The sequence below is a fragment of the Dermacentor andersoni genome, chromosome 1, assembly GCF_023375885.2.
Source record: "Dermacentor andersoni chromosome 1, qqDerAnde1_hic_scaffold, whole genome shotgun sequence".
Classification (NCBI taxonomy): Eukaryota; Metazoa; Arthropoda; class Arachnida; order Ixodida; family Ixodidae; genus Dermacentor; species Dermacentor andersoni.
Window position 1 is genome coordinate 130,100,990 of NC_092814.1, and position 14,983 is coordinate 130,115,972.

Genomic DNA, 14,983 nt, shown 5'->3' on the forward strand with positions numbered 1-14,983 from the left:
GAGGCATATGAAACTTATTTGCTGACGAGCCTAGACTGCACACCAGAGAATGCAAACTGTTCCATATGGATAGCTTTTGGTTTTAGGGAAAGTAAGAAGGATGGGGAGAGGGGGGGGAGACCAAGGAAGGGAGGCCATAATTGTGCATGGGAGAACATTGTATGCATCACATTTTGCAATAAAGAACAAAACATTTTGCAAAGGTGTAATAAAACTGTGAATACCAAACATATGTGACCATGCACAGGAAGGGCTTACTTGTGTATGCGTACACCCTGTAGTTGGTCTCAACCATTATATAACCTGCCTCAAAGCTGCGCAGGGTCGTCTCCTTCAGTCCAGATGCAAGGTTAATGGCAAGCCGTGTTGGGTAGAATCGACCTGACCTCCGCTGATAAAGGTGAGATCAACATTGAAATGAGCTTTTAGGACAAAAGAGCCTTCTATTTTCCCACCATTTAGTACAAATTCAATTAAAAATGCACTTTATTTTGCTCTGCAGCAAAATTAAAAGTTTAGTCAACAACATAAGTGACACACAAGCATAACACTAACTTTGGCCCCTCTGCTCAGTAATCATAACCGTCGAAGGGACACTAAAGAAAAAGTACGATCCATTTACAATGACAAGGTATCATTTCCAGACTTAATTTCCATTTATCACAAAAACTGTTTATTCGTCATTAAAGAATGGCCAACCTATTTCTTAATGAATTTCATGCTCAGCTTGCACCACCGTGGATGTCAGTGTGAAGTCATGAATTTCACTACCTTTTCATGTATTTCAGCAGTCTTTGCGCTGGAAAAACTTTTAGCAGTTGCCATATTAATAATAAGCCTTTGCAGACTTTTGAATGCAGTCTAATTCTTCATTGATAAACATTTTGAGCAGATGCTGTAAAAATGTGCGACATCATGACAAAGGTGTCAGTGGCACCTGTGTTTTAATTTTGCTTCCCTTCTGGCTTATCACGCTTCCTAGTGTGGTAAGACAACTATTTCCAGTCCCACGAATACAAGTGACAAATCTAGCCTAATTTAGTATTTCTCTTTAATGTCCACTTTGAAAGCAGCTTTTGTGCCAGACTTCATACACAGAGTTCATGACAAATGCAGCTCATTTTTAAAAGCCTCAGATTATAACTTGTTGCAAACAAAGAGCTCACTCACTTCAAAATTATTTCAACTTTGTGGTTAATAAAGCTATCAAGCTTGATAGACTATACATGTCAGCTATAAAGAAAAAAAAGAGTGCATAGAGGCAGGAACAGTAGAACAAGCAGACACAATGACAAAAGCTTAGATGCATTAACATTAAAATACTGGACCTGTGCATTCCTGATTACACAACCATCCTGAAGAGGGCTATTTTTTTATTGTCCCAAGGGAGGGAAGTGACCATATTTTATTTATACTTCTTGTAGGAGAAAAGCCTTGTTCATGGTCGAGTGCAGACTGATAAAGTACCAACTTTCAAGATTCTATGCAGAGACTGTCCACATTTGGCTTCATAGTTAGAAAGCAGCTTATAGAAGCAATAAACAAAAGTAGCCTAGAAAATACTGAATGGAAAGTCAGTTGGAAAACACCAATCACATGCAAATATAAATTATGGGAGTTTATGTGCCGAAACCACAATCTAATTATAAGTCAAGCCGTAGTGGGGGACTACGGGTTAATTTTGACCACCTGGGTCTCTTAACATGCGCCCAATGCATGGTACCGGGGCGTTTTTGCATTTTGACCCCATCGAAATGTGGCCACCATGGCCAGGATTTGATCCCACGTCCTCATGCTTAGCAGCACAACGCCAAAGCCCCTAAGCAAACAAGGCAGGTCAAGCACCAATTACAATACCAAGCTAAGTGTGAGTGAAAACTTGTCTCAATGAGAATTTCTTAGTTCTTTTTTTTTTGTTGTTGAAAAATATGACCACATACACAAGAAATAAGATTTTCTTAGATATTTGTGAGAACTATACCAAACTTCTGGATTCCAACAATTGTAAAAAAATATTTTTTTTTTATGGGCCTGTGAAAACTTCTGTGTATCGTGCTATTCTTGGAAGTTTTATGTACTGCTACAAAAGAACAGACTTATCAGTAAATCTTAAGCAAAAGTTCACTCTTTCACTACATGTCAGCAGCCAAAGACATGCACATTTGCCACCCATGGAGTACGTGAAAGAGGACGTCGCAGAACTATTCATTTTGACATCACAAAACCCTTCATTTTGCAAATACTTTCAAGATAGTAGATGCTTCGTACAAGATAATAAGAAGACATTGAATGCAAAAATGGGTGAGTATGCGAGACCAAAGGGCAGCCTGAAGAGGTCATGCACATCACTGCTGCAATATTCCTGTGGGTGTTTCTTTCTGGAGGTCTTTTTGCAGGAGTTTAAGTAACCATGAAGCCTATTGTTTCATAGCCTTGGATACGCGTTCCGTGAACTTCGCTACACAGATTCATTACATTCCCTAATACACAAATCACTATTTTTGCAGCCAACTACTGCATAGTCTTCCCTCTACCATACCACATTTTGCAGCCTGATTGGAACATAGCATGCTAGCAATCAGCCAGGTGCATTTTGACAGATGATCACAAAGTAACAGGGCAGAAGCAATAATGGTTTCGCATTCTTGTACTTTCGCCTGAGGTAACATGTGGCGTGTCGCCGAAAGTGCCATACCATTCCGCTAGAGCAAACTACTACTCCACGAAAAGGGTCTATAAGTGACAAACAATGGCTAACTTTTATGCACAGAACAGGCTAAATGCATGATTAGAGTGATCAAATGACTACAGCACAGTGACCACATGATTGTTGCGCGATTTGTATGCTCACTCATGGCAAGTCTTGCCGAGTCCCGGAGTACGTGGCACATTTCACATGCAGAAAAGGCTGCATTCAGTACAGCGTCCATCATCAGTCTAATTCAGTGTCATCCGCTGTTCCTTTCAAATTAACCAGAATTTAAAGGTCTCACGTCACACCACAAAACTCGAAGCCTACTTTTCATGTCTTCAGCAATGTATTATTGATTCTTCTGTTCTAGCTCCAGAGAACGCACCTGACTGCTCTCACAACCGCACAAAATGGCAGCACTATAACCATGAAAGACTAAACGACAGAACCTGAGTGTTCAGTTTTTTTTTTCTTAATATAGCAAAAGTGAAGTCTTGGCACAGATTATCACAATGTTGGCTAAATGTAGCAGGACCCCACAGTTTTAGCCTTTTGGCACTTTGGCACAGCAATCCCATCACTATACTTTTATTGTGAAGGAAGGTAAGGTGCGGAAACACGGACACAACAGAGAGAACCAGGCAACACAAATGCCGGCATTTGTGTTGTCTGGTTCTCTTCTCTTGTCTCTGTGCTTGCATGCCTTAACTTCTTTAACGATGAATCCCTGCCAACTAGCTCAACTTTCTGTGGTTTTAACACTATATCGCATATACTCGAGTAAGGGCCGCCCTCATGTAAGGGCCGCACCCCTACTTTGGAGGGCGCAATTTTGGAAAAAGATTCAAAACGTCCCGCCGGAAAGCGAAGTTAGTTCCGTTGCCACTAGAGGACGTTAGCTGCTTTTCTGTCGACGCCGTTCAGGCCGACGCCACTGCGCTATTATTTCTTTGTGTGGTGCGTCGTGTCGGCTGTGATGGCAGTGTTTCCAGTCAGATCGGTGGCATGTCACCTCTAGAGAAGGGAGCCCTATTTGGGTCAGCGCTGGTCAGGGACGATGGGCCGGCATCTCAGGTCGTTTACTGCAATGTTATGTCATTTGCGCCTCTCTTACCCTCTACTGCAGTTGCGGAAACAGTACAAACCTTTTGCGGGCCGTCATTGGCCCAATTCATATAAGAGCCGCACCCAGCCAAGATTCTAGAAAAAAAAGTGTGGCTCTCTAGCTGCTTTCATCATTTGCCTCCTTAATGAGGGAATCACTTACTTGCTGCTAAATTCTCATGAAATGATTCCTATACCGATGACACACAGGCATTTCGAAGGCCTTTGAATCAATGGCCTATTGGCTCGAACAGTTAAGTGCTGCTACATAACCAGTTTTGAAGACCATGAAGTAAGTAGTCAATAAAGTCGAGAACTCTGTCAAAATCTCAAAGGCATTCAAGCAATAGGCAAAGGTCAACACAGTTGACCATCGTAAGCATTATTGATGAGGGTCAACAGCTTGTTTACACTAGCGAACCATAAAAAATGCATCTGAAGAAAAAGAATACAGTAGCAAGAAAGATTTATCACGTAAAAATAACTTATTATCCTGGAGCAACAAGCGAGAGCCCCCACCATTGCAGAAACACTGTGGCTCCTGCAGCCAGCAGACTCAATGTTGCCAGAGTACTAAAACAAATATAACAACACTCCCTTACATTAAATCTTCTAGCCTTCGATTCTTCTAGCTTTTCAGTGCTTTGCAGGTTATTGCACTGCTTTCTATTTGAGTAGTTGTACAATAACTAAATATTCTTATTACCCAAAATGCATTTCCCTTGTGCTACTCATGTTTCTTTTCATATATATATACAGGGCTAGCATAAATGATTCATTTGTTTTGAAAAGGCTATATTTTGAAAAGTATTACACACACACACATGAAAGATATATTAAAATTACCACAAACTCACCAAGTTTGTATAATGTTTACGTACCTTGTTTATGTACCCCATTACCGCAATCTTTAGTCGAGCTCAAAGAACGCATCAGTGCTGAAATGCAGACAACTGACAGGACTATGCTACAAAATCTATGGAATCAGCTCGGTTATCATCTGGATGTGTGTCGTGTCACCAAAGCGGCATATATTGAACATTTGTAGAGGGTGTGTACACTTGGCGAGTTTGTGGTTCTTTTCATTTATCTTTCATGTGTGTACATGTAATACTTTTGAAAATATAGCCTTTTCAAAATGAATGAATCACTTATGCTAGCCCAGTACATTGTGCTACCCTGCTGCAGCCCTCACCTTATGTAATGCCTTCTGGCCCTTTAAGGCTACAATAAATGAAATTAAATGGCATTTAGAAACCATACAAAAATGAAAATGTGTTTTTTAGACATTAAAAATAATTTTTAATGCTGTTAAATTTTAGGTCACAATGCAGGTGCTTGGGTGTCAGGTTGACGAAGCATTTGAACAGCCAGAGAGTTTGCTGCGTAACAGCGATACAACTCCGTTGAATTAATAAAGTTTCAGAATTTTGAAGGCTGTTGACTTAACAGCTATTGAGAATAGCCCGTGTGCCACAGGTATTAAAAGTATTTAAAAATCTTTAACGGCATATAACATATGTTTGCGCATGCAAAGTACACAAATTACAAGTGTGTGTAAAGATTATACAAAGTATCATTCATGCCTTTTCATTTATTTGCACGCAGTGTCGATAAAGCGCATGCATTTAACTTGTGCATAGTCACTTCTGGGGCACGGAAATTATTCTGTATTTAAAATAAGACATGGCTCCAGGACCGAAAATCTGCCAAAAAAATGATCTTTTCAGTCCATTTATTTTCATGTTTCTGATTCTGTCCTGCACCTGCTTGCAAGTTTTTATAAGCATGCGTTGCCTACTTCCGGCATCACAGCAATCCAAAGATGCAGTGACATACCCTTGCCCTTTAAAGTAATCAGCTTGTGAAGAATCAGACTGTGGAACAGTGAGTCACAAAAGTAACTCTTTATTACACGAACCTATGCCCACAAAAACAAATAACACTCAGAGCACAACAAAGCGGTAAGCGTGATCGTCGGAATCTGATCTATGGATCAGATGCGTCGGCTATTCATACACGACTCACTGAACGTGCCTGCGTAATCGCTAGTGCTCGCAAAAGTTCTAGAATGTACACTGCTATTCTCGTCACACATGCAATATGATTACACAAGGCTGGGCAACAACATAAACGACAGGTAGAGCCAGCGATAACGTTCGAGAAACTTCCGATACAGAAAGGCGCGTCTTGTGCTAGGCGATAACTTTGAACATTTGTTACCCGATGAAAGACAGTCACCGGGAAAATAAATAAGAATGCGTGCCACTATAAAGAGATGAACCAAGAAAATGCAGCAGGACACGTTCCAAACTGACCTTCCTTTGATAAACAAGTCCAAACTCCCTGAGATGCTGCAGGAACACTAGCAGGGATTCTGACATGCCTTCAGTGCTGTAATCCTGAAAAAGAAGCATTCCAATTGCTTCCTCCCTCCCTGCTTATGGCAAAGAATGACAACATCAATACTAGAAACATGTCACTACTTTCAAAGTTAGTCTTAGCACAGTACAATGAATTTTGTATAACAAGACTACAACTTTTTAACGTCCTATTTCACTTTCATCAGGAGCAAATTTTTTTTTATATATAAGACATTTTCTCACTGCTTAGGAGGGCTTCAGCTGCGGAACAAAAAGGTACATTGGGGAAAGAGGCGGAACACAACGTTTATTTGCATATAAGACAAATAAACACTTGGCATTTCGTCATAGAAGACCAAGCACCACCAAGAACTTCAGTACTCAAATGTATTGCAAAAAGCAACTTTGACATACCAAAATTCAGAACAAGACCTTATAGTATTCACATATGCAGTTTTTCAATTTTACAGCATTCACTTTAACAAAAACTGGTGGCTTTGTGTTCCACCAGTTTTTCAAAAATTAATGTAGTCGAGTGTGAAATCTGAGATCTCAGAAAGTGGCTATTAGTCGTACCTCGATATAAGAAAGTTGTACTTACAGCGAAGAACTTAGTTAAATTGCAAATTTCATTAATTCGAGGTTTTGAGGTTTCACCAGTAAAAATCATTTCACAAATTCCAAGAACATTCCTGGTGGATAGTATCTTGTTAGTAACCACTTATACACAAATTGCAAGAAGGTTGGGCCACAATAGCGAGGTTATGAGTGCCAGCACACACGGTGCAAATTGCGCCGAGGACAATGCATCGGCATGGCTCACAGCGTCTGAGATTATAGAGTTGTGTTGCGCGGCACAATAAATCTTGGGCGCCATGGCTGACCACGCTTAGTGCCCACAGGCTTCATCAGGTGGCATCCTCAAGTTAAAAATGAAAGCACAAAAAGATATAAATATTCATCCTGAGAGAAAAAAATGGCACAGTTTCACCAGAAAGGAGAAGCATTGATGGCGATAGTAAAGAGACAACTACATGAAATAAGGTTCGTAGTTCTATTAGTGTCATGCACGCTCAGGCAAAATCTCACTCGATGACCAGGAACACTAGCTATCGCAACACGAGCACACGCTTCGCACCATGCCTCAAAAACTTGAGATTGCGCGACCGCCAACACTAGACACACAAGAACTAAATGCGCACCATGGCACCAACCATCTTGGATCGGCCTTTGCATTTGAACTGTCTCCAAGGTACAGCACGTGGCCCGCATATATGCGTAGCTACAGCAAGCGTAGATGAGAGGAGACGTGCACGCTAGGGGGAGAGGGCGGATAAGTGAGCGTCCCCAACACATCATAGATAGCACAAGGCGGGTGCACTTTGATTAATGACGTCATGCTACCTCGCCAGACTGTCACAAAATCTAATGGGGATGCTTCGAGTAAGTCACAGTGATTTCGACGTCACTACTTATATCACGCAGGGCATGGCAATGGAAATTTCAGTTCAAGTAGCTTGGCGTCATAAAGCAGAGTGCACAGGCCTGCTATCTAGGAGGCGTTGACGTCCCACTGCCCCCCCTCTAATGAGTGCTCGATAACGTCACCACACTCTCACCTCTCCACCACCACCCTTGTGCTGAAGGAATCGTCAGCTCTCGTGTTTCTCCGAGCACTCAGAGCTGCCACACACCCCACAGCTTCCGCAAGTTGTTGTGCAACAAGTAGCACTGTGGTATTTCCTGCATACTGCGTTCCAGTGTGCCCACTTTGATAGCATTTGTGCTGCTCGAACTTTTCATGCAGAAGGACACTTGTAGATGACTTTTTCTTCAGCTGACATTTATATAGTTTTTTGCTAGATTTACCAGCCATACAGTCTCCAAGTAAATGCTTGAAATGGCCAAAATCTTGTTAAATCAAAACCGTGTCTAAAATTGCTTCGTTAAATTGCAAAAAGAACGGTTTTCAATGGTACTAAGATCAGAATATGAAAATAGTTTGTTACATTACAAATTTAGTTAAATCGAGGTTCGTTATAATGAGGTTTGACTATTAGCAAAATAAGAGTGCTGTGAGCAGGTCATTAATCGGGTTCACTTGGTCTCTGATACGCTTCTGATTGCATTTCTTGAAGGGTGTTTTTGTCACAGACACAAACAGCTCAACAGGAGAAACACACAAAAAAATGTACCAATGAGCTTTATTGTTGCTCAAACTCTCACAAAAGCGCATTGCGAGAATATACTAAACAAATGTAACAGAGCACATACCGTACTGAACAAAAAATATTTTACAGTGAAAAATTCATTACCTTCATTTAAAAAGCTGTCAGTAACTCTTGTTTTTTAAATACTGAGCTACAGGATGTGCAGAGGAGGCTGTTTTGCTTATTGCCACTGCCACAGCTCCACTCTCAATTTTGTTAATTTATTGGCTCATCGTAGCCTTCATTTCTGAGTTTGTATGGTTTAGTGCATTTCATGCATGTATATACGTGTATGTGCGTCATTTTCTATTTCTGTCTTTCATTCCTCATCACATCACTTTGCAGGCAATAGCTTTCACACTGTCATCTTTCCTAAGCCATCAACAGTGTCCCTACAATTGTGGTAGACTGAGCGCTAGTTAGAAATGTGGAAGCTCAGCTATGAATTGCAGTTTTTTCTTTAAAAAAATGCCAACGCTCCACAACAATACACATCAACACTTGTCTATTGACTGGACTGCCCACTTTCAACTAGGATTGCTAGCAACCATCACGAGATATTTTAAGTAAATAAGAACTTATTGAACTACATAAATTGTATTTTAATGGAAATACTGTGAATTTCAAACTTATTTTGCAAGTCCTGACGAGGTTAAATTGAGTTAAGTCAACTAATATTAATAAAAAAAAAGTTTCTAGAAGCATTTTTCTGCATATTTATTTACTATAGTTAGTGGTTACAGTATAACAAACACTTGCCAACCTGTGAGCATTAGAATTGGCAAAATCCTGCAGACATGACCCATAGAAGGAGGGGGGGTGCTATGTGGGCTTTATCTTCGTAATTTAACCTGGGCGCGTATTGTTTGTGGGATAAATGCACAATTTATCACACTGATTTACCTGTGGTTGCTGTACACAATCCGTAACAAACATGGAACAGCATTAAACTCGTAAGGAGTACATTATTTTTGACATAACAGTTACTTCTTCAGCGATTTTTATGTTGCCAATTTTACCTGGCATATAAACTGGTCTGACTAAACATGCAGGAAGCAAGTATCCCTCTATTGTCCTTTGACTGACTGAAGGTTTCCGAAAATATCTTCAGAGAGGGTGAGTGAAAATTTCCATGAATAGAATTTTTGCGTAAAACTTGATGCATCCTTCATAAAATTGTAAAACAAGCCCAAATTATAAACCTTACAAAAAATTCAGAACTAGCAGGTATAACAACAGCACTTCCTTCTCATTTCAACACTGTTAAAAGTGTTTGTTTTTTTCCTGTCTAGAAAAGACAAGTTGTACTCATTCGTGCAAGCGTCTCCTTTCTTTAACAAACTTTGCTTGTCAATTAATTCAGTGCACATTATAAAGTTCACACATTTTCGTCAACCACTGCATTGCTTCTGTTAACATATCATACTATTCGAAACTTACATTTGTGCCAAGCAGATGCCTGTTCTCCAAAACAAGCGTCCCTTATTAATACCTTGGACAAATATAAAAAGATTAACTACATAATTAGCATGCCTTCAGAACCCTAACATATTGTAAAAGAACTGAAAATTCACTGAACTGAAACTGAACTTTCATCATCATCATCCTATGTCCACTGCAGGATGAAGGTCTCTCCTTATGATCTCCAATTACCCCTGTACTGGGCCAACCGATTCCAACTTGCGCCTGCGAGTTTCCTAATTTCATCCCCTCACCTAGTTTTCTGTCGTCCTCGACTGCATGTCCCTCCTCTTAGCAGCCATTAACTCTAATGGTCCATCGGTTATACCATACATAAATACACCTAAGAATTGGAACTGCAAAGGCCAGCAGAAAAGCAAGCAAACAGAAGGCCCGAATTACCCTATGTCAATTTATTGAGGTTATCAAGAGAACAATAAAGAAATTATTACTACATTGACACACTTTTATTCACTAAATTAATCAGCAAATCGTGTTTCTATTTTCCACAAAAGCAGTGCAGAAGCTGCCAATTGTCATCTCGTAACTGATTAGCACTCGCAGCGGGGAATGCGTCGCGACTTCCTTCACAGCAAAGCTGCAGCACAAGACCCACATCTTCATCGGAGACATGCTTTTCACTGCCATGTGCACACCCACACATTTTTTCGCCACTGAGATAATCAGCAACAGCATTGTGATGTAGCCGGCAGGTTTGACAGAAGCGTGCAAGCTGCAGTAGAATCACTCTTAATCCTCTTCAGCTTCCGCCGCATTTTATGTTGCACACACACTGCACTGTGTTGAAACAAAACTACTGTTTGCTGCAATTGCTGCAGATGAAACCAAGGTTGCTATTGGCACGATCATGGACGGCGACCAAGCAGTACTGATAGACATGCAGCCATCGTACACACAGAGTCAAAACAAAACTATTGTTTTTCGCAATCGCTACAGACGAAACCATGGTTGCTATCAATGCAATCGTGGATAGCGACCACGCAGCTGTGAAGGCGCGCAGCCAAAGCAGTGTCATGTGCAGTGGTAAACTCAAGAATAAACGCATGAACAGGCACAAAGCGTACGTTCCCATTGTTCCTGTATGGATTCCGCTGATGACTATGGCAATGTGGATTCTGCTGCTTCTACTCGGTTTGAGGCTAGCGCTACTTTTGCTCTTTTACGTCGCACATTTGCGGCGCTCGGCACTCGCTGCACTCCGAGAGTTGTTAACCAGTGTGTGGCCGAATACATCCAATTAGTAAATTTGTTGCCAATAAATAATGCATACACCTGCGAGAACAAGAGGACGAGTTCGAATGATGCAATTTGAAGCATTAACGAGGGGAAAACTAGAGGTTTTACTTTAGTACTCACACTCCATTTATACTTAGTGCTGCAATTGTAACTAACTGCAGCACGGCAGCTCTACACTAAGTTACAGGAGTAAAAAAATAATGACAGCTTGACCACATATTCTGGCATGTGTAAGCCCATTTCTCAAACCTCAAGACACCTGCAAAGTGATTCCAATTAGAGCAGGTCGTGGCACTATAAAATGACTGTGTGACAGGGATACTAGAAATATGGCAGCCCGTTTTCCCAACTATGACAAACAAGGCTCACACACTTGCCCATTTTTCAAACTTGTATAAACCTGCATATGCTTTTCAAAAATTGTATGGTATTTATTTATTTATTATTCATTTAATGATAGTACTGCAATCCCAGGAAGGGATTTTTGCAGGGTAGGCGTACAGATACAAGCACTGGTCAAATATTTACAAAAGAAGCCAGAAAAAAAGGCCGCAAATGATTAGCGAACAAACAAAAAGGATCAGCATTTGAGATAACAAAGTTCAATGATGAAAGTGTAACATAGGAGTAGACAAAGCAGCACTGTGAGGTTTATGGCATATCATAATTATTCAGGAACATATAAAATATTGATTAATATAGTTTTAAATTGTTTAATGTGATCAAGTAAATAAACATATGTCTTGGCCCCCCCAGCATCTTTAAGCCCGCTTTTCAGGGAAAAATGTAAAATATGCTCGGGGTTTGCATTTTTCAAGATACAAATTGCATGTATCAAAATACGATTTAATTATTGAAGCATTATGCAAGAGAAAAGCCAAATTGGTTCAGTAAACTAAAAGCCACCCTACCTTCCCAAGTGTGAGGAAACTGAGCTGGAAAAGGAAGGTCAGACATTCCACCAGGTTCAGGCCTCTTGACTGCAGAGAAAGTAAATTTTACACACCAGTTACCAGCAAATCCTGTATGCTACGCTTCCAGAGCCATAGCATAACACAGGAATTTGTGAATACACAAAGATACGGCTGGCATAACTAGAGGCAATAATACTTTTGGTGAATATACACACATGCATATGCATGTAAACACATGCATGTACATACGTGCATGTACAGTGCTTATAAATTCAGACACAAACAATCGCGAAACTACTCCAATTATTTGTTTTGAATATGAACAGCATTTACAACAGTGAATTAATTCAGACTCCAAAATGTAAACTTGGGACTATTCCATGCTTAGTAACTGGCTACTGTGCAATTACCTCACACTTGCATGTAATTATACGTAAAAGACATTAGTTGCTACTCTTGTTTTAATTTTTTTAGCACTGTAATGTGTGCACACATGTATCAACATGCACACAGGGAACAATTCAATCACAGGAGCTGGTCATTAAAAAGTGAGACAGTAATCAATCATCGCAAATATGCACATACATTCCTTCCAATGACATGACTAACTTGTTTTACACCAAAGCAAAAACTAACAAGAATAACCAGAAAATCAAACGTCCAGCTTGCTGTTCCTAGTAGATGACAAGTCAGCAAAAAGTGTCTGATAGAGTTGGTTTCAGGTAAAGAGAACCAATCCAGGTAAAGAGAACACATATAACCCTTTTACATCACATTCAAAATCAAGCAGTCAGGATTATCACCTTCAGTCCATTTCATTGCAGTGCCTCTCAACTACTTCACAATAGCCGAATATGTATTAACAGTTGCTCAACTGTATAAATTTCATCTAGTAATCATTTTGTATCAATCTCTTAATAACCCCTTGCCATGTAACATACTAAGTGGATTCAAACTTGTTAACGATAATACAACTGGATTTGCTTTCTATCACAATTTGCTTTTAACTTTCATTCGAACTAACTACGGCAGACAAACAATCCACTTGTCTAGCATATCACTTTGGAATCACCTCCAGACTCACATCAAACAAACCACTTTGTTATCTCATTTCAAAAAGGAAGTTTTTTTTTCTTTCTTAATAGATCGCTGATTTATTCCTTCTCACGTTTCTCACACAAACACTTGGGCACTAAATTCTGGGTTATGCTTGTATAACATACTAGACATTACTGATATTCTGTATGTCCTTCTCATTTCTTTAAATATAATTTCCAAATAGTCTATAATATCTATATTTTATTGTAGTATTATCTATCAGAATAGTTTCTATTATTATTTCGTATGTTAAAGCAATACAGTCGATCCCGGATATATCGAACTCGAAGGGGTGAAATAGTTTTATATATCGATAATTCGAAATAGAAAATATGCATGTCAAAAGCTTCTCTAACAACTCCACACATCTCAAGGCAGTTTCCCGATGTCGTGACTAATGGGAACATACCTATCTCTGCCTCCAAGGCGCGTAAAAAAACAAAAACACAGCGCGATGACCAGAGCACTTTATTTCGGAAGAAAAAAATCTTTGACCTTTGCTTGCTTTTTCTTTTGCACGATCAAGTTCATTAAGCTGTCCTCAAGCTTGTTGACAATGTCCAAATGAGAAAGACCAGCTCCTTCCATTGTGCCACAGCAGCGGCGAACGACGCTGAAAGCTGATGCAAGTTCAGCTGCAGTGCATGGTGGTTGGTCCTCTTCGTCGGAACCTTCGCCGCTGCTCGAGTCTGCGTCCTCGTCACCCATGATGTGAGCCACAATCTCCGCATCAGTGCGATCCGCATCAAAACCACATCAAAACCAGGCGTACAATGCCTTCTCGACCTTGTCAAAGGTTGGGACGTGCACATGACATGCTCCAGGGCGACTTAACATCAGCTTAACAGAGCTAACATAACATAGCTTAACATCAGCTTTGTTCTTGAGCATCGTACTCAGGGTGATGCGAGGAATTCCGAACGCCACAGCGACTGACGACTTTTTCTCGCCAGCCTTCACCCGTCGAATGATGTCCACCTTTGTTGAAAAATCCAAATTCTTGCGTTTTTTTCACGGCTATGGCTCCAGAACACGTGCCAAAAGCAGAGAGAAAAACGCACTGCACCACACGAGTCACAAGCCTTCGCGTTGGCCTCGTGAATAAAAGGAACAAAGCGAATCAAAAGACGCACCACTCCACGTCTCCGCACTACCACAAGCTCAAGCTACACTGACCTCGTTCGTCTAGCAGCATCAGCGATGTCAGCTAACCAAAACACAGGAAATGGGCACCTGCGGTCAGCCTGGTTTCTCCCTCCCGCTTCCCTTTCACACCCAATCGCACTCAAAGTGCTCCTCGTCACATGCCTTTTACCCACACGCCCCTTTCTCAGAGTGCGGGGCGGTGCGCGTGAGATCGCGAGAACGTCGCTAGAGCTTGGTGAAGAGAAGCGCACTTGCGGGGGTGGAATGCGATGGGAGAAGCGCATTTGCAGGGGTGGGGTATGGTGGGAGAAGCGCACTTGCCGGGGCGCAGCTCAGCATGGAGTTTGATACATCGCTATGCCGGTGCACGGGAGTTCTATATACGCGAACAACAGCGCTATATTTTTGGATGGGATTCCCAAGGGGATTTTTCAACTGTTCGATATAGGCAATAATTCGATATATCCGGGTTCGATATATCCGGGATCGACTGTATTGCATACATTTACTTATGGAATTAGATTGTATTTTTGTGTTTTTTGTATTGTCTCCTTTACTACCGTATTTACTTGCATAATGATCGCACTTTTTTGTCAAAAAAATTGACGCAAATTCAGGGGTGCGATCATTACGCGGGATTAAATTTCCCACGAAAAGAAATTTTTTTCCTTCATCCCGCATTTGCTGCGGGATGACAACAGGTCAACAAATAGGCAGCTGCCATTGCATGTAGTGCGG

General features: G+C 40.8%; 1 protein-coding gene across 2 annotated transcripts in view; it reads right to left on the reverse strand.

The window, feature by feature from the left end:
- The window catches only part of mrn (general transcription factor IIH subunit 4 marionette), a 49,873-nt gene that overhangs the window by 15,315 nt on the left and 19,575 nt on the right, over nt 1-14,983 (reverse strand). For both annotated transcript variants that reach the window (XM_050191404.3, XM_055062031.2), the window contains exons 7-9: nt 11,999-12,067; nt 6,115-6,198; nt 259-391 (exon numbers count right to left, since the gene is read on the reverse strand). In XM_050191404.3, coding sequence (XP_050047361.1) covers nt 259-391; nt 6,115-6,198; nt 11,999-12,067 — 286 coding nt within the window. The remainder of the gene's footprint in view (nt 1-258; nt 392-6,114; nt 6,199-11,998; nt 12,068-14,983) is intronic.